Below are 21,054 nucleotides of genomic sequence, written 5' to 3' on the forward strand. Positions count from 1 at the left end.
AATAGCTGTGGAAAAATCTCTTGAATAATAATGTATTTGTGGAAAGATGACAAATTCAATACTAAAAAACTGTGAATTAAAACATCTCCAATGGAAAACTTGTTCTTTATGTTTCTCTGGTGTTGCTGCATGTGTTGTCTGGGCAGTTACATCCAGTTTTATTACTGGTTTGGTTTTTAAAAGCTTGAATTACAAGTCAAAGGAATTATAGAAGATGAATAATCAAAAATATATCAGAGAATGGAGTTCCCAGGCACAAAATTAATCCATCTTTAAAATTGGCCAGTTTTATGTGCTCAAGCAACTTCTGAATATTTCTTCACACTTCATTTTTTTCCAAGCCTTCTAAAATTACAAACTCCGCCATCACAAAAGATAGTCTAGTTTTTCTTCTTTAAAACTAGAGTAAGGGGGCGCCTGGGTGGCGTAGTCGGTTAAGCGTCCGACTTCAGACAGGTCACGATCTCGCGGTCTGTGAGTTCGAGCCCCGCGTCAGGCTCTGGGCTGACGGCTCAGAGCCTGGAGCCTGCTTCTGATTCTGTGTCTCCCTCTCTCTGCCCCTCCCCCATTCACGCTCTGTCTCTCTCTGTCCCAAAAATAAAAATAAACGTTGAAAAAAAAAAAATTTTAAAACTAGAGTAAGAATGTTAAGCTGCTTTTAGTATTCATTTACAAAACCTAAATGATCTAGACATGAGCAGTTCTTAAAGATATCCTCTCTTTTCAGGTGACCGTTTTTGTAGCACATATCAATGATTGGATATTTATTCTAGTGTGCATTATTTAAAACATCCAAGATTTCTCATATATTAGATGAGGTATAAGTGATACTGTGATGTTTTTTTCTTGGTTTAGTTTTTGGTGATGAAAACAATAAAAGAAATCCTGAAAGTCTGATTTTTAAAAGTCACATGGTGATAACATTAGCTGTATTCATTTTCTCTTTAATGAGACCATTTTTGTCCCGTAGGCACTATTGTATTTGTATAGGTTATTATGAATTATCAAAATGCTTCTCTGATAACTGGAGGAAGAGGCAAGAAGAATTATATGAACCAGAAAAAAAAACTAAAAGGATTATCTGAATTTGAAACTTAGTAGTCTTTGTGTAAGATATTTAAAAATGAATAAATTGCAGTGTCTAAAATAGAAAAATAAATCTACCTGTTACAAAATCAGTCTTTTGGGATGAATGGGATTCTAAATAGCTTTTATGCCTAACCTAAGAAAAATTGCAGTTAATTCTGAAAACCTAAAGAGTCATTTTGACAAGCTTTGTGACTCAGTATTAATTTTGTACTTATGTGTTAATGCTTCTAATACAAATAAAAAGGTAACCTTATATTTTAAGTTCAGAAAAGATTGTTTCCCCTGTTTCATTTAAGATAAGTCTTCCTGTCATGATAGGACATACCAAACAGGTACATACACACAAGATTATGGTGACCAGAAAATGAAAGAACCACAGAACTTTAGAAAAGAAATAAAGCTTCCAGCCCTCAGCTTGAAACAATTAAATGGTATTATAGGGAGATTAGTGTGTGTGTTGGGGGAAACCTAAGCCATAAAATCGACCATTGCCATTGTGATCCAATATGACAAGTGATTGATAGGGTTGTGTTCCCCATGATTGAAGGAGGCAAAACAGTCTTGCTGGGTTTTGCTTATATTGTCTTCTGTTTGCAGAGTCTCTTGCATCCTGTTATAAAATATTATGACCCTTTCCCCCAACTTTATGATGTGGTTTTCTTTTTTCTTTCCAAGAAAGTCAAAAGGAATCAAATATTTCTTTACAACCTGCCGTTCAGCTAGAAATTAAACGGCTCCCATCTAACCTTCATTACTAAAGGTTCTAAATTATGTAGAAGTAAATGAGTAAAACTCTGATTCCACACAGTTAACTAAACCTTTTTTTCACAATGTTTAAAATTGAGTTAACCAATTCTCATTTCCTATGCCTTTATCATTTGTTTTATGACTTTTACTGTTATTCAAATACAGATTTTTTTTCAAAGAGAATCCTAGCATTCTTTTAAAGTCAAAATGCAGATTTTATTTTATTGTTTAAAATTCTGGTAAAAGTTTTATTTTGAATATATTTATCTTTTGACCTCAAAAACCCTGAATTCTCATTTGTAGTAACTTCAATATTGTAGTTTTTAGTTTGCCTATGGTAACAGAGCACTAATGGATACTATTATGTGTTAAATGTGGAAACTATTGGCAGGAAAGAAAGAAAATTACTGCATTTTTTAAAAAGTTTTGGTTAATTCATTTACAGAAGCATGTAGTAAAAGAAAACTTATATAACAAATTTTATATACCTTGGCATATAATTTATTTACAATATTTTAAACAAAAAGCAAGTTTTACATTTTGGACTGATTCATTTCTGGCTTAGGCTTTATGCTTTACTTTTATTTTTTTATCTGTGCTTATGCACTTCTAAATAAATATCTTAAGTAAAAATTTTACTTCATTTTTTAAATTTATTTTTTAATGTTTATTTATTTATTTTGAGAGAGAGAGAGAGAGCATGAGCAGAGTAGGGCAGAGAGAAAGTGACAGAGGACCCAAAGTGGGTTCCACATGCTCTTTCTCTCTCTATCTCTAAAATAAAACATTAAAAAAATAAAAATTTTTTAAATAAAGATTTAAAAAATTTGTGACTAGACAGATTTAATAATTTTGTGATTTACATGAGTTTATATCAAAATTTACCATATTTCAAAAATGTGTTTCTGGATATACAATTTAAAGAGAATTGATAGTAATGCTATATTAGACTAGAGCTAAGTATATAAATATGTTTTCCTTATTTTAATTTCTATTTGGTTGCTCAGTAATTCACTAGAAAAAAAGTTGAATCTCACTGTCTGAGAACTAAATCTTTTTTTTTTAATTTTTAATGTTTATTTATTTTTGAGAGAGAGGGAGAGAGAGAGCACACATGTGAGTAGGGGAGGGGCAGAGAGAGTGAGACACAGAATCCAAAGCAGCCTCCAGGCTCTGAACTGTCAGCACAGAACCCGGCGTGGGGCTTGAACCCAGGAACAGTGAGATTGTGACCTGAGTCTAAGTTGGATGCTTAACCGACTGAGCCACCCAGGTGCCCCTGAGAGTTAAATATTAAGATAGCAACTTGGCACCTTGTACTTTAAAAGGACATCTCTTTTTCTTCCTCTAAAGAATTGAAGAACTAAAGAGCATTGAATTTGCATTCAAAATATAGCTAATTGACCACCGAGTGCCATACCTAGCTATGGACCTCTCTGGATACCTTCCATTGCCCCTAAGTGCCCACAGGTGTCTTTGTGCACCACACTTAGTTATGTTCCCTCAGCAGCCCTCGCATGCTGTGCCCAACCATGCACCCTCAGCCACTGTTGCACACCATGCCCAGCGTTGTGCCCTTGGCCACCCCTGCAAACAGCCCCCAGCTGTTGCAGTGCTTCAGGGGATCCAGCACAGGACTAGTGGCCCAGACCAAATTTTGGTAACACCGCCCTTCTGCTCCTATCACTGCTTCCCCAGTGATGCCCCCCGACCAGAGCTGGCCTGCTAAGTCCCACTAGCACCACAGAAAGCAAGCACAGACCACAACATGCCAAGACTCAGTGCAAATATCTGCACTGAAAGGAAAATTGAATCAGACAAAACAGCAGGGCATAACAACACCATAGGATACTCTCCCAAAGTACCAGGTTCTGGTGAACAGGGGACACCACTACATGGACTCCAGGACTTCTTCATAAAATCACTACTTTCAAGAACAGAAGAAACAACTGACTTTCTTAACAAACAGAAAGAGACACAGGGAGGCAGACAAAATGAGGAGACAAATGAAAGAACAGGACAAGGCCATAGCCAGAGATCTAAGCAAAACAGATGTAAGTAACATGCCTGATGGAGAATATAAGCCGTGATCATAAGGATACTCACTGGATTTGAGAAAAAAAGTGGAAAACGTGAGTGAGACCCTTAACACAGAGATGAGGAATAACATAGCAGACATAAAGAGCACAATATAAATGAAATGAGAAACATGCTTGATGTAATGAACAGAGGATGGAAGAAGCAAAGAAATGAATTAGTAACCTAGTAGACAGAGTAATGGAAAGTAATCAAGCTGAACAAAAGAGGGAGAAAAGAATTATGCAAAAACAAGAATAGACTTAGGGAATTCAGTCACTACATAAAATAAATAGCATTCATATTATAGGAGTCCCAGAAAAAGAAGAAAGAGAAAGAGGGCAGAAAATTTGTTTGAAGAAATAATAGCTGGAAACTTCCCTAATCCAGGGAAGGAAAGAGATTTCCAGATCCAGAAGGCACAGAGAGCCCCCAGCAGACTCAGCAAAAGCAGATGACACATAGACATATTGTAATTAAATTTGCAAAATATAGTGATAAAGAAAAAAATACTTTAAAAAGCAAGACAAAAGTAGTCATTAAATTACAAGGGAAAACCCATAAGGCTAACAGGAGATTTTTCAACAGAAACTTGTAAGCCAGAAGGGATTAGCATGATATATTCAAAATGCTGAATAAGAAAGGTCTGCAGCCAAGAATATTCTACCCAGGGCAGATCTTTCTGCCCACAGGTCCTGTCCCCATGCTTTAATAAAATCACCTTTTTTTTGGCACCAAAATAATAATAATAATAATAATAATAATAATAATAATATCCAGCGAGGCTCATTCAAAATACAAGGAGAAATAAAGAGTTTCCCAGACAAGCAAAAACTAGAGGAGTTCATGACCACTAAACCATCTCTACAAGAAATATTAAAAAGGACTCTTTGAGTGGAGAGACCAAAAGTGACAGTGTAGAGTAGAGGTAGGAAACACAAAAACAGTAAACAAAATTTTTTCTGTAAAAAGTAAAGGAACTCTCAAAAAAAGAATATAAAATACAATAACGTATACCTAAAATGTGGGGAGGAGAGGAGAAAACAATGTGTTCAAACTTAAATAACCATTAACTTAATATAGATGTCTATATGGAGAAGAGGTTATATCCAAACCTAATGGTAACCATATATCAAAAACCACTAATAAGTATGCAAATAATAAAGAGAAAGATATCCAAATATATCATTAAAGAAATCCAGCAAACCATGAAATAGAGAAAGACAAAAAAGGATCAGAGAAAATGTTCAGTAACAACCACAAAACAAGTAATAAAGTGGCAATAAATATCTATCAATAATTATGTTGAATGTAAATGACTAAATGCTGCAATCAAAAAACACAGGGTCACAGAATGGATTAAAAAAAAAAAAAAAGACGTGTTTATTTGCTTGCTACATGCAAGAGACTCATTTTAGACCTGAGGATACCTGCAGGTTGAAAGTGAGATGAGGGAGAAACATTTATCATGCAAATGGATGTCAAAAGAAAGCCAGAGAACAACATTTTTATCAGATAAAATAGACTTTAGAACAAAGACTGGGGGTACCTAGGTGGCTCAGTCAGTTAAGTGTCCAACTCTTGGTTTGGGTGTGAATCCCACATCGAGCTCTGCAGTGGCAATGTGGAGCCTGCTTGGGATTCTCTCTCACCCTCTCTCTCTGCCCCTTCCCCACTTACACTGTCTTTGTCTCTCTTAAAATAGACTTTTTTAAAAGTAAAATAAAGTTTTTAAAAAAGACTGTAACAAGAGACAAAGCAGGACACTATATAATAATAAGGGGGATAATCCAACAAGAAGATGTAACAATTGTAAATATTTATGCACCCAACATAGGAGCACCCAAATACATTAAACAATTATGGCCAAACATAAAGGAACTAATTGGTAATATAAGAATGTAGTAGGGGACTTGAACACATCACCTACATCAATGGACAGATCATCTAAACAGAACATCAACAAGGAAATAATGGCTTTGAATGACACACTAGAACAGAGGGTTTAACACTTATATTCAGACATTTTATCCTGAAACAGAGTACATTCTTTTCAAATGCACATTCATGATAAAAACCCTCAACAAAATAGGTTTAGAGGGAACATACCTCATCATAATAAAGGCCATCTATGAAAAACCCACAGTTAACATCATCCTTAATGGGAAAGAAGTGAGAACAAGACAAGGATGTCTGCCCTCACCACTGGTATTCAACATAGTACTGGAAGTCATAGCCGTAGCAATCAGACAACAGCAAAAACAACAAAAATAAAAGGCATCCAGATTGACAAGGAAAAAGTCAAAGTTTCACTATTTGCACATGACATGATAATATATATAGAAAATCCTAAAGGCTCCACTTTGCTAGAACTGATAAACATAAAGTCACAGGATACAAAATTAATATACAGAAATCTGTTGCATTTCTATACACAGATAATGAAGCAGCAGAAAGAGAAATTAAGAAAACAACCTCTTTTACAATTGCACCCAAAACTATAAGATCCGTAAGAATAAACCTAACCAAAGAGGTAAAAGACCTAGACTCTGAAAACCATAAAACACTGATGAAAGAAATTCCAGACGGCACAAAGAAATGGAAAAACATTCCATGCTCACGGATTGGAAGAACAAATATTGTTAAAATGTCTTTACTATCTAAAGCAATCTACACATTTAATGCAATCCCTATCAAAATACCAACAGCATTTTTCACATAGTTAAAACTAACAATCCTAAAATTTGTCTGCAACCACAAAAGACCCTGAATAGCCAAAGCAATCTTGAGAAAGAAAAGCAAAGCTGGAGGCATCACACTTCCAGACTTCAAGTTATATTTCAAAGCTGTAGTAAGCAAAACAGTATGGTAGTGGCATAAAAAGGATGTGGAGAAAAAGAGAACACCCATGTACTATTGGTAGGAATGCAAACTGGTGCAGCCACTGTGGAACACAGTATGGAGGTTCCTCAAAAAAGTTAAAAATAGAACTATATGATCCAACAATCGCACTACTGGGTATTTACCCAAACTCTACAAAAACACTAATTCAAAGGGATACATGAACCCCGATGTTTATAGCAGCATTATTTATAATAGCCAAGGTATGGAAACAGCCCAAGTGTCCATCAACTGATGAATGAATAAAGAAGATGTGATATATATCTGTATCTATAGGAATATCATTCAGGATATTGCCCTTTGTGATGACATGGATGGAGCTAGAGAGTATATATAATGCTAAGTGAAATAAGTCAGTTGGAGAAAGACAAATACCATAGGATTTCACTCATATGTAGAATTTTAGAAACAAAACAAGCAAAGGGGAAAAATGAGAGAGAAAAAGCAAGAAACATACTCTATTATAGAGAACAATCTGGCGGTTACCAGAGGGGGTGTGGGGGATGGGTTAAATAGGCGAAGGGGATTAAGGTGATGATCATTTGCCATGATGAGCACAGGGTGATGTATGGAACTGTTGAATTAACTCTATTGTACACCTGAAACTAATATAACACTATGTTAATTTACTGGAATTAAAATTAAAAATTAAAAAAAGTGTAGCTAATTATCCTTTTGTTTATAATAAAATGTGTAGCAAGTCTGTGGATTATTAATGGTTGCCAGATCAAACCCCTTGCCTTAAGGTGAGACTCCACGCTAACAAGAGCTTTGCTTTTCTTTCTCCAAATCTAGTCAAGAGATAGGATTCACTGGCTTCCCTTTTCAAAGCATTCTGGTCATGAGGTTCTTTTTAAGTTATGATTTCCATTTCCTGTGAGATATGTAAGACAGAGGTTTTTAATTGTCATTTTATTAGGTGGGAAACTAAAACTCAGAAAAATTAAAATGAATTTTCCTAGGAATTTTCATAACTAATAAGTAATTAGAATCCAAATCTTGATTTTTTGTCTAATATGCTTAGCCTGTTAGCATGTTCTGTTTTCAGTCATAAGCCATGGTTCTCTGAATTTATTTTCATATTTATCCCAAGAAGTTAGTCATTTAATTGGAATTCTTTTTATTCAGTGATTGTCTTTAGGTCATATTGCTGACAATTTAGGTGGAGAATAGATTAACTTATTTACCCTTTGTAAATACAGTTTTGAGCCTTGCAGTTTTACAACTGTTGTTGGTTAACATATTAGGAGGAAAATCAAATTTATGGGTTAAGCAATTAACTTTATTGAGTGGCATGAACAATTCTAATAAAGCTAGTATAATTAATGTCTTAATCATAATGGTGCTGAATTCTTTGATCATGTATCTTTATAACATCTGCTAAGGGGTATATGTTTTGTAGTGTTGATTCTAAGACATGTTTATTAAAAGATAAAGTGTAATAAATTGATTCCTCTAGTACAATTTTTACTTGAAAGAGTTGTAAAACTATTTTTTATACCAAACATTCTAAAGGGGTTTTTATTTAATAGCAACTTATTTTTTTCTAATATTTTCATAATTTTTGCTTTTACAGTCAGATGCTGGAATTTTTCCCAATAGATTTTACAGTCTAACAGTTTTTTAAATGAAAGGGAATAATTTTTGTGATCCAGAAATGTGATTTCACTGAAAGCAAAATATTTTTAGTATGGCTTTGAATTGTATAACCTTCAAGCAGAATTTTTGGTATTAATCTTATGTCTGTCATGCTCTTTCCTTTGAACTGACTTTATCATTGTTTACAGAGAGGCACAAGCAGCCACTTCCAGGAATGGAGGTAGTGATTTAAAATATTAAATTTGTATATTTAAAGACCTTTCAAATCTGAAAATTTACAGCAGTTTTGAGTCCATTTTATGCTGAATATTAAGGCCTTTTTTTTTTAAATAATCACTCCTCACTGTCTTGTTACTGTAGCTTTTCCGAAACTACAAACAATGGCAAGTGTTAAAATTGCTACATTGCAAATTTTCCAGGGAGAAAAAGTTTCAAGAGTTGCCTTTTTAAAAGTAATCCAGGAATATTGCCAAAGTCTCATTTTAATTCCATTTCCTCTTGTAGTATTTAGATTTTTATTGTTATATTATGCTTCTAGTCTTACTAGTCAGAATGATTAGAGACCGTAATATTGCCTGAATAATGAGAATATTTGGTAGGAAAACTGCTTGACAGGTATTCTTACCATCAATTTTGTTGTCATTTTATTGTTGGTAATTTCAGAAGATTATTTTTGAATATCAGAATAAATTCTGTAAACACGAAATTATATTGTTTTGCTTTCTAATGTCATCCAGAGTATGTAATATGTATACGGAGGAAATATTTTTAGACATGTAATTCCTTAAAGCCTTTGTAATAATACAGACATTTCCTTTAAGTTTAAAGATAAATAGTGGAAAGCTTCCCACAAACTGTTAAATAAAGACTGTGCCCTTGTAGGTGGCCCCAGAAGAATTTAAGACCAGCATTGGCCGAGTGAATGCATGTTTGAAAAAGGCTCTCCCAGTCAATGTGAAATGGCTGCTCTGTGGTTGTCTCTGCTGCTGTTGCACACTGGGTTGCAGCCTGTGGCCTGTTATTTGTCTCAACAAAAGAGTAAGTAACCATTTTATTGTGTAACCATAAGAGCTAACATTTATTGAACACCTTTATATGCCAAGTACTTTATATGATTTTTTAAATTCTCATAACAGTGCTATCCTGATTCAAGAGGCAGACTTGGGGACAGAGCTAAAGTCATTTGCCCAGCCTTTATTAACACTTTGTTAATTAATATGAATTCCCACTATTTTAAATAAGTGAAATATAAATGTAGTACAGGAGTAAATACAAATGTAACTAGGCTACTTTCTCCTTTTACAAAACCCAAAGCTGTGATTTGAAGTATTTCTAAGCTACAAATAGGAGATCGTGTCTTCAGATCTAAGGAAAAGCAAAAGTGAGACAAAGCTGGGAGGAGATCCCGCTTAGTTTTGAACATGTTGAAATAACATTATAACAAGACATTACTAGTTACATCATGGATTTAAGACTAATATCTTATTTCATCTTCTTTAGAACTTTAATTTTGTCTTCAGAATGTTTTTATTTTCAGTGGAAAGAAGGAAGCCACCCTGGACCACATTGATGACTTCATTTAAACTTTTAAATAATAATTAGCCTACTGAACCATCTTCAAAATTACAGCACCTTGTACAGCTATAATTAATGAATGATACAGTTGTTTCATAAAGGCCAAAAATGTTAACAGTTATTTTTTCTTCTCCATTCTTTCTCCTGCCCTTCTTAATGTGTACTTCAAAAAGGAAAATAATGAAACACTGCCATCCCTATGACTTTTTGAATGGAAAAGTTAAACATTTTATTGATTCTTAAGTACCAGTAGGTCAGAGCTTAACTTTAAGTAAAGCTTAGTTTATTGTTTGTCAAAGCATGTACTGTATTTTCAAATGGCTTTCTAGAAGTTAAAAAAATTGACAACATAAATTTGTTTCCCTAATTGTCATATCTTTTAACAATTACAAAATAGTGATTCCTGTCCATTCCCATTATTTTAAAGCCTCAGTGTGAATTAATTATGATTTATATTTTCTATCACACAAATACAGCTAATTTTAATTACTTAAGAACAGATTTTTTTGGTTTTAATATTATTCAGGATCTATCTTTTTTACTGATGACCTTACTCTTTGCCTGTTTATTGATACTTTCGCCACAGGTCCTGAAATAGAAGCATTTTTTTCAGTCATGTGGCTTTACTTTGAGAACTTTTGATAGTTCAGTGGAAAGTGAGATATTCAATGGAAAGTGAGATTAATACTGATGCTGTGATTTCACCCTAGCCCCATTACTTTGGTTAATTAATTATTCATATTGAAGTTGAGGTGTCAGTGCACAGATCTTCCTCAACTTACAGTGGGGTTACATCCAGATAAATTCATCAGAAGAAAATATCATAAGTGGAAAATGCATTTAATACACATAATACACATTTAATACACATAACCTACCAACCAACAATCTAGGCTAGATTAACCTAGCCTACTTAAGTGTGTTCACAACACTTACATTAGCCTGTAGTTGGGCAAAATCATCTAATACAAAGCATATTTTATAATGAAGTGTTAAGTAGCTTATATAATTTATTGAATACTGTACTGAAAGTGAAAAACAGAATAGTTGCATGGGTACAGAATGGTGGTAAGGGTATCAGTTGTTTATCCTCGTGATGACATGGCTGACTGGGAGCTGTGGTTTGTTTCCACTGTCCAGCATTACAAGAGAGTATAATACTGCATATTACTAGCCCAGGAAAAGATCAAAATTCAAAATTTGAAGTATGGTTTCTACTGAATGTTTACAGTTTTCACACCTTCAGGAAGTTGAAACATAGTAAGTATAACCATTGTTGGTCAGGGACCATCTGTATTCTTAGACCACTAATCTGTCAGTTTAAAAACATTTATTTAGTACAGATATTCAAACTGTCATCCTGTGGGCCAAATATGGACCATTCTGTTTTTTAAACATTTGAATCAGTTGCCAACATTTAAATTGGAATATTTAGGGTCACCTGGGTGGCTCAGTCGGTTGAGCGTCCAACTTCAGCTCAGGTCATGATCTCATAGCTCATGGTTTCAAGCCCTGCATTGGGCTCTGTGCTGACAGCTTAGAGCCTGGAGCCTGCTTTGGATTCTGTGTCTCCCCCTCTCTCTGCCCCTAACGCACTTGCATTCTGTCTCTGTCTCTCTCAAAAATAAATAAACATTAAAAAAATTTTTTTTAATTGGAATGTTTAGGGGCACCTGGGTGGCTCAGTTGGTTAAGCATCTGACTTTGGCTCAGGTCATGATCTCACGGCTCATGAGTTCAAGCCCCCCGTCAGGCTCTCTGCTGTCAGCTCAGAGCCTAGAGCCTGCTTCGGATATGTCTCTGTCTCTCTCTGCCCCTCCCCCACTGGTTCTCTCTCTCTCTCTCTCTCTCTCTCTCTCTCTCTCTCTCTCTCTTACCCTGTCTCTCTCTCTCTTTCAAAAATAAAAAAATAAACATTAAAAAAATTAAAATAAAATTTCAGATAGCCAGCCTCTTTTTTTAAGATCTAAAGATCTGACCAGTTGTACCCACATGCCTATATTTCAGCAGTTGGCCCTAGCTGAGTGTTGGTTTCTGCCTTTAAATAGGGCATGAGGTCTCCGATTCACCACAGAACCACCTGGCATTTATATTATCTGCCTTGCTCTCTACAGTTTATAGTTACAGCCCTTGATTTTGTACATGATGTGTTGTTAACACACTAGAAAAAGCACTACACACGTGTTGGTAACCTTGTGCAAGATACTGCCCTTTCTAGAGCCTCAGTTTCCTTACCTGCAAAATTTGGATAATATTACTTAATTTTAAGATAGTGTGATGATAAAGAAATTTAAGGTGCCCCACTGCTTTTGTGTCCACAGGGAGACATTTTTAAAAATAAAATACAATAATTTAAGAACTTTTATGCTTTCACTACTGATTCCTGATCTGTGAACTAAGTTGTATAGACTCTAATAGTTTAATTGTAAAGATGATTAGCATTCATTTGCCCAAATCCCTTATTTTACAGGTGTGGAAGCAGATCCAGAGAGATGAAGTGACTTTCTCAGTGTCACATAGTAAATGGCACACCCAAAAAAATATTTTTTTCTGTTTGGTTTCTGTCTCTTGTAACACTGTATTTTCTTGACTACATCATGTTTCCTAGGTCATATTTCCTATTGCTGGGACAAGAAACATTAGGATAAGTGGTATAATAAATAGCCCACTGAGTTTTAATTCTTTAGCAGGGGGTGGCAAACATTTTCTTAAAGGACCAAATAGTAAATACTTTAGGCTTTGTGGGCCAGAAGTCTCTGTTGCAATTACCCAGCTCTCCAGTTTTCATATGAAAGCAGCTATAAGCAATATGTAAATGAGTGAGCATTGCTGTATTCCAATAAAACTTTATTTACAAAAACTTGCAGCAGGCCAGATTTTGTGGGCTAGTTTGCCATCCTGCTCTAGCCAACTCTAATGGAGTATCTAGCTTTATGAAAGTCATGTCTGTGTTCATGCACAAAATAAAATGGAAATAATGTAGTTACATTGCCCTATGTCACAAGGTTGCTTTGTAAACTGATTGTAAAATGTTTCCAAGAAAAAGGCCACCTGGATGGCCCAGTCAGTTAAGTGTCCAACTCTTGATTTCAACTCAGGTCATGATCTTACAGTTTTGTGAGTTTGAGCCCCACATCGGGCCCTGTGCTAATTGTGCAGAGTCTATTTGGGATTCTTCCTCTCTTTCTGTCCCTCCCCTGTTCGCACTCTTTGTCTCTCTCAAAATAAATAAATAAACTTAAAAAGTGTTTCCAAGAAAAGAACTTTGTAAACTGTCTACCTTAATGAACATTTTTTTTTCAGCCAGTATACTTCATGGATATATTTTCTAGTAAATTAGATGAAAGAAAAGAAATACACATTAGGGTGTCCTGAGTTCTTCCTAGTCACTTTTGGCTCTGATAGGATTCTATGACTGCATGGTATATGAACTGAAGGTTTTCATTTACGCATTCTTACATTTAGCACTGAAACAACTGTAATATTATAATCAATAGGCCTATTCATGCCACCATGTTTAAATTTGAAATTACTTTTTAAATGTTACCTTTTTTTGCTATAATATTTGCTAAATTGAAAGGGTTGTTCAGATGAAAGGGACTGTTCTCTCAGTCTTGCAACATGAATATGATGTTATTTTCCTTCTGTTACAATTTCATACTTTGTATGACTTTACTCTTTTTAAATTTGTTGTCACTTGTTTAGTGGCATAATATATGGCCCATTCTGGAGAATACTCCATGTACACCTGAGAAGAATTTATATTATATTGTTGTGGAACAGAGTGTTCCATATATATCTGTTAGGTATAGTTGGTTGATAGTGTTGTACAAGCCTTATATTTCTTTTGATATTTATATGTTGAAGTTCTCCCGCCTAATCTGATGATATTTGGAGGTGGATGGTATATTGGTCTTTGAGAGGTAATTAGGTTTAGATGGAGTCATTAGGTTGGGATTCTCATGGTGGAATTAGTGCCCTTATAAGAAAAAAACAGAGCTTGCAGCGCCTGGGTGGCTCAGTTGGTTAAGTGTCTGACTTCGGCTCAGGTCATGATCTCATGGTTCTTGAGTTCAAGCCTCATGTCGGGCTTTGTGCTGACATCTCAGAGCCTTGAGCCCGTTACAGATTCTGTGTCTCCCTCTCTCTGCCTGTCCCCCACTCATGCTCTCTCTCTCTCTCTCTCCCCCACAAAAATAAATATTAAAAAAAAGAAAGAAAAAACCAGAGCTTGCACTTTCTCCACAGTGAAAGGTCACAGCAATAAGGCAGCTATCTGCAAACCAGTGGCCAAGGAAACCAAGGAAGAAGGCTCTCCACTGAACTTAACAAACTGTGCTAGCCCTCTGATCTAAGATTTCCCATCCATTAGAATTGTGACAAATAGATTTCTGCTGTTTAAGCCATTGAGTCTCTGGTATTTTGTTACAGCAGCCTGAGCATAGTTAAACATATACTGTCCATCTTTTTTCTCTTGTAACACTTTTTTTTTTACTTAAAATCTATTTTGTCTGATATTATAGCCACCTCAGCTCTTTTTGTTGTTGTTGTTGTTGTTGTTGTTGTTACTGTTTACATGGAGTAGCTTTTTCTATCCTCTCACTTTCAAACTATTTTGGTCTTTGAATATAAATGGATTCTTATGTAGACAGGATATAGATGGATTATGTTTTTAAATTAATTCTGCAAATCTCTGCCTTTTAATTGAGAGTTCAGTCTATTTACATTTAAAGTGATTAATGGTAATATTAGTTTGCTAGGACTACCTTAAAGTATCACAGGCTAGGTGGCTTAGACAACAAATTTATTTTCTCACAGTTCTAGAGGCCGTAAGTCTGAGATCAGCATGTTGAGAGAGGTTTGTTTTTTTGTTTTTTTGTTTTTTGTTTTTTTTTTCTGAAGTATCTCTCCTTCGTTTATAGATGGCCATTTTCTCTGAGTCTTCATCTGGTCTTCCCTCTTAACATGTCTGTGTCCTTATCAGAAGTGATCAGTCATAGTGGATTACAGCTCACCCTGATTATCTCCTTTCAACTTAATTACCTCTTCAAAAACCCTGTATCCAGGTAATTGCAGGGGACTTTAACACCCCACTTACAGAAATGGATAGATCATCTAGACACACGGTCAATAAAGAAACAAGGGCCCTGAATGAGACATTGGATCAGATGGACTTGACAGATATATTTAGAACTCTGCATCCCAAAGCAACAGAATATACTTTCTTCTCAAGTGCACATGGAACATTCTCCAAGATAGATCACATACTGGGTCACAAAACAGCCCTTCATAAGTATACAAGAATTGAAATCATACCGTGCATACTTTCAGACCACAATGCGATGAAGCTTGAAATCAACCACAGGAAAAAGTCTGGAAAACCTCCAAAAGCATGGAGGTTAAAGAACACCCTACTAACGAAAGAGTGGGTCAACCAGGCAATTAGAGAAGAAATTAAAAAATATATGGAAACAAACGAAAATAAAAATACAACAATCCAAATGCTTTGGGACACAGCAAAGGCAATCCTGAGAGGAAAATACATTGCAATCCAGGCCTATCTCAAGAAACAAGAAAAATCCCAAATACAAAATCAACAGCACACCTAAAGGAACTCGAAGCAGAACAGCAAAGGCAGCCTAAACCCAGCAGAAGAAGAGAAATAATAAAGATCAGAGCAGAAATAAACAATATAGAATCTAAAACAACTGTAGAGCAGATCAACGAAACCAAGAGTTGGTTTTTTGAAAAAATAAACAAAATTGACAAACCTCTAGCCAGGCTTCTCAAAAAGAAAAGAGATATGACCCAAATGGATAAAATCATGAATGAAAATGGAATTATTACAACCAATCCCTCAGAGATACAAACAATTATCAGGGAATACAATGAAAAATTATATGCCAACAAATTGGACAACTGGGAAGAAATGGACAAATTCCTGAACACCCACACTCTTCCAAAACTCAATCAGGAGGAAATAGAAAGCTTGAACAGACCCATAACCAGCGAAGAAATTGAATTGGTTATCAAAAATCTCCCTACAAATAAGAGTCCAGGACCAGATGGCTTCCCAGGGAGTTCTACCAGACGTTTAAAGCAGAGATAATACCTATCCTTCTCAAGCTATTCCAAGAAATACAAAGAGAAGGAAAACTTCCAGACTCATTCTATGAAGCCAGTATTCCTTTGATTCCTAAACCAGACAGAGACCCAGTAAAAAAAGAGAACTACAGGCCAATATCCCTGATGAATATGGATGCAAAAATTCTCAATAAGATACTAGCAAATCGAATTCAACGGCATATAAAAAGAATTATTCACCATGACCAAGTGGGATTCATTCCTGGGATGCAGGGCTGGTTCAACATTCACAAATCAATCAATGTGATACATCACATTAACAAAAAAAAAAGAGAAGAACCATATGATCCTGTCAATCGATGCAGAAAAGGCCTTTGACAAAATCCAGCACCCTTTCTTAATAAAAACCCTTGAGAAAGTCGGGATAGAAGGAACATACTTAAAGATCATAAAAGCCATTTATGAAAAGCCCACAGCTAACATCATCCTCAATGGGGAAAAACTGAGAACTTTCTCCCTGAGATCAGGAACACGACAGGGATGCCCACTCTCACCGCTGCTGTTTCACATAGTGCTGGAAGTTCTAGCATCAGCAATCAGACAACAAAAGGAAAGCAAAGGCATCAAAATTGGCAAAGATGAAGTCAAGCTTTCGCTTTTTGCAGATGACATGATGTTATACATGGAAAATCCGATAGACTCCACCAAAAGTCTGCTAGAACTGATCCATGAATTCAGCAAAGTTGCAGGATACAAAATCAATGTACAGAAATCAGTTGCATTCTTATACACTAACAATGAAGCAACAGAAAGACAAATAAAGAAACTGATCCCATTCACAATTGCACCAAGAAGCATAAAATACCTAGGAATAAATCTAACCAAAGATGTAAAGGATCTGTATGCTGAAAACTATAGAAAGCTTATGAAGGTAATTGAAGAAGATTTAAAGAAATGGAAAGACATTCCCTGCTCCTGGATTGGAAAAGTATTGTCAAAATGTCAAAGCTATCTACACATTCAATGCAATCCCAATCAAAATTGCACCAGCATTCTTCTCGAAACTAGAACAAGCAATCCTAAAATTCATATGGAACCACAAAAGGCCCCGAATAGCCAAAGGAATTTTGAAGAAGAAGACCAAAGCAGGAGGCCTCACAATCCCAGACTTTAGCCTCTACTACAAAGCTGTCATCATCAAGACAGCATGGTATTGGCACAAAAACAGACACATAGACCAATGGAATAGAATAGAAACCCCAGAACTAGACCCACAAACGTATGGCCAACTAATCGTTGACAAAGCAGGAAAGAACATCCAATGGAAAAAAGACAGCCTCTTTAACAAATGGTGCTAGGAGAACTGGGCAGCAACATGCAGAAGGTTGAAACTAGACCACTTTCTCACACCATTCACAAAAATAAACTCAAAATGGATAAAGGACCTAAATGTGAGACAGGAAACCATCAAAACCTTAGAGGAGAAAGCAGGAAAAGACCTCTCTGACCTCAGCCGTAGCAACCTCTTACTCGACACATCCCCAAAGGCAAGGGAATTAAAAGCAAAAGTGAATTACTGGGACCTTATGAAGATAAAAAGCTTCTGCACAGCAAAGGAAACAACCAACAAAACTAAAAGGCAACCAACGGAATGGGAAAAGATATTTGCAAATGACATATCGGACAAAGGGCTAGTATCCAAAATCTATAAAGAGCTCACCAAACTCCACACCCGAAAAACAAATAACCCAGTGAAGAAATGGGCAGAAAACATGAATAGACACTTCTCTAAAGAAGACATCCGGATGGCCAACAGGCACGTGAAAAGATGTTCAGCGTCGCTCCTTATCAGGGAAATACAAATCAAAACCACACTCAGGTATCACCTCACGCCAGTCAGAGTGGCTAAAATGAACTAATCAGGAGACTATAGATGCTGGCAAGGATGTGGAGAAACGGGAACCCTCTTGCACTGTTGGTGGGAATGCAAATTGGTGCAGCCGCTCTGGAAAGCAGTGTGGAGGTTCCTCAGAAAATTAAAAATAGACCTACCCTATGACCCAGCAATAGCACTGCTAGGAATTTATCCAAGGGATACAGGAGTACTGATGCATAGGGCCACTTGTACCCCAATGTTCATAGCAGCACTCTCAACAATAGCCAAATTATGGAAAGAGCCTAAATATCCATCAACTGATGAATGGATAAAGAAATTGTGGTCTATATACACAATGGAATACTACGTGGCAATGAGAAAAAATGAAATATGGCCTTTTGTAGCAACGTGGATGGAACTGGAGAGTGTGATGCTAAGTGAAATAAGCCATACAGAGAAAGACAGATACCATATGGTTTCACTCTTATGTGGATCCTGAGAAACTTAACAGGAACCCATGGGGAGGGGAAGAAAAAAAAAAAAAAGAGGTTAGAGTGGGAGAGAGCCAAAGCATAAGAGACTGTTAAAAACTGAGAACAAACTGAGGGTTGATGGGGGGTGGGAGGGAGTAGAGGGTGGGTGATGGGTATTGAAGAGGGCACCTTTTGGGATGAGCACTGGGTGTTGTATGGAAACCAATTTGACAATAAATTTCATATAAAAAAAAAAAAACCCTGTATCCAAATATATGCCCATTCTGAGGTACTGGCAGTTGTGACTTCAATGTATGAATTGGGGGAAAGTAGTTCAGTCCATAACAGAAAAGGAAGGACTTCTGCCATTTTGCTATTTGTTTTCCATATATCATACATATTTTTACTCAGTTACTCCATTATGTCCTTATTTTATATTTAATGAATGTTTGTAATGTACCATGTACCTTCTCATTTTCTTTACATATATATATATATATATATTTTTTTTTTTTTTAGTTATTTTCTTAGTTGTTACCCTGCAGATTATAATTAACATCGTAAACTTATACTGGTTTGAATTACTGTTACCTTAGTTTTGGTAATACACAAATTCTGCTTCTATGCATATCCATACCTCCACATATGTTATTTTTTAAGTTTATTTATTTATTCTGAGAGAGAGAGAGAGAGAGAGAGAGAGAGAGAGAGAGAGAGATCGTGTGCACAAGCAGGGGAGGGGCAGAAGGAGAGGGAGAGAGAGAGAATGCCAACCAGGCTCTGCATGGAGCCAGATACAAGGCTCAAACTCACAAACCATGAGATCATGACCTGAGCCAAAACAGTCGGGCACTTAACCAGCTGAGCCACCCAGGCCCTCCTCCCCATATGTTATTATCACAAATTATATCTTATATATTTGTGTGTCCATTAACATAGATTTATAATTATTATTTTATGCATTTTTTAAATCACATAGGAATAAAAGAGGAGTTCCAAAACAAAAAAACAAAAATATTGTCTTTTACATTTATTTATGCAGTTACTTTTACTTGTGTTACGTCCTCATATGACTTGAGTTATTGTCTAAAGTTCTTTTATTTCAACCTGAAGGACTCTCCTTAGCATTTCTTACAGACAATTCTAGTAGGAATGAACTCCCTTAGGGCTTATTTATCTGGGAATGTCTTAATTTCTTCCTTTTTTTTTTTGAAGGATAGTTTTGCCAAATCTAGAATTCTTGGATCACAGATTTTCTTCTAGCACTTTAAATACACCATTCCACTGCTTTGCGACCTCATGGTTTCTGATGTGAAAACAGCAGTTAATCTTAGTGGGGATCCCTTGAATATAGCAAGTCACTTCTCTCTTGCTGCTTTTAAGATTTCTCTCCTTGTTTTTGGCCTTCAAGTTTGATTATAATTTATTTCAGAATGGATCTCTTTGAGTTTATCCTGCTCAGAATTCTTTGAGCTTCTTGGAATTTTCCTTTTTTATGTGTGTATAGACTCAAATTAATATCTAGTGTCCCTTGATTTCAGCCTGAATAATTTCCCATAATATTTCTTGTACACTGGGTCTGCAGGGAACAGATGTTGTCTGTATTTATCTACAAATATCTATTTCATCTTCACTTTTTAATATATAATATTTTAATTAACTTACTATTTTTGAGCAATTTTAGGTTTACAGAAAAAATTTAAGGCAAAGGTACAGAGTTCCCATATACCCTCCTCACCCAACCCCCAACTTACCCTATTAGTAACATCTTGCACTATTGAGGTACAATTGTTAAAACTGATGAGGCCAATGTTGACACATTGTTATTAACTAAAATTCATGGTTTATATTAGAGTTCACTCTTTGTGTTGTACATTCTATGAATTTTGACAAATTTATAATGACCTGTATCCATCATTACAGTATCACAGAATAATAATTTCACTGCTTTGAAAAAGCTACCTATTCATTTCTCTCTTCCACCCCAAAATCCCAAGGAATCCCTGAACTTTAACCTGTTTCCATAATTTTGCCTTTTCCAGAATGTCATATAGTTTAAATCCTACAAGATGTAGTCTTTTCAGATTGGCTTCATTCACTTAGCATATGCATTTAAGGTTTCTCCATGTCTTTTTGTGGCTTGATAGGCCCTTTTTGTGCTAAATAATATTCTGTTGTTTTGTTGCACTACAGTTTACCCCTTCACCTATTGAAGGATGTCTTCATTGTATTCAAGGTTTGGCAATTATAAATTAGGCTGCTACAAACATTCCATGTACAGGTTTCGTGTCAGGAAACTTCAAGTAATTTAGGTAAAAAAAAAAAAAAACAAGGAGTATAATTTCTGGATCATATAGTAAGATTATGTTTAATTTTATAAGAAACTGCCAAATTCTCTTCTAAAGTGGCTCTACTATTTTATATTCCCCACCATCAGTGAATAAGACTTTGTGTTGCTCCATGTTCCTGTCAACAGCTGGTGTTGTCAATATTTTGAATTTTGACCATTCTAAGAAGTGTGTAGTGGTATCACTGGTTTTTTTTTAATTTGCAATTCTCTAAGGTTATATGATACTGAGCATCTTTCTATGTATTGATTTGTCATCTATATATCTTCTCTGGAGATTTTTCTGT

The 21,054-nt window shown here is 35.6% G+C and overlaps 1 protein-coding gene across 5 annotated transcripts in view; it reads left to right on the forward strand.

The window, feature by feature from the left end:
* Positions 1–21,054, forward strand: part of CHIC1 (cysteine rich hydrophobic domain 1) — an 80,651-nt gene that overhangs the window by 24,861 nt on the left and 34,736 nt on the right. For 2 of the 5 annotated variants that reach the window (XM_004000637.6, XM_019823987.3), the window contains exon 3: positions 9,295–9,450. In XM_004000637.6, coding sequence (XP_004000686.1) covers positions 9,295–9,450 — 156 coding nt within the window. Of the gene's footprint in view, positions 1–9,294; positions 9,451–12,457; positions 14,063–14,889; positions 15,143–21,054 lie in introns of those variants that run through there. The other 3 variants (XM_045050524.1, XM_006943829.5, XM_006943828.4) reach the window with 3 other exon arrangements.

This window comes from Felis catus, chromosome X (assembly GCF_018350175.1).
Source record: "Felis catus isolate Fca126 chromosome X, F.catus_Fca126_mat1.0, whole genome shotgun sequence".
Classification (NCBI taxonomy): domain Eukaryota; kingdom Metazoa; phylum Chordata; class Mammalia; order Carnivora; family Felidae; genus Felis; species Felis catus.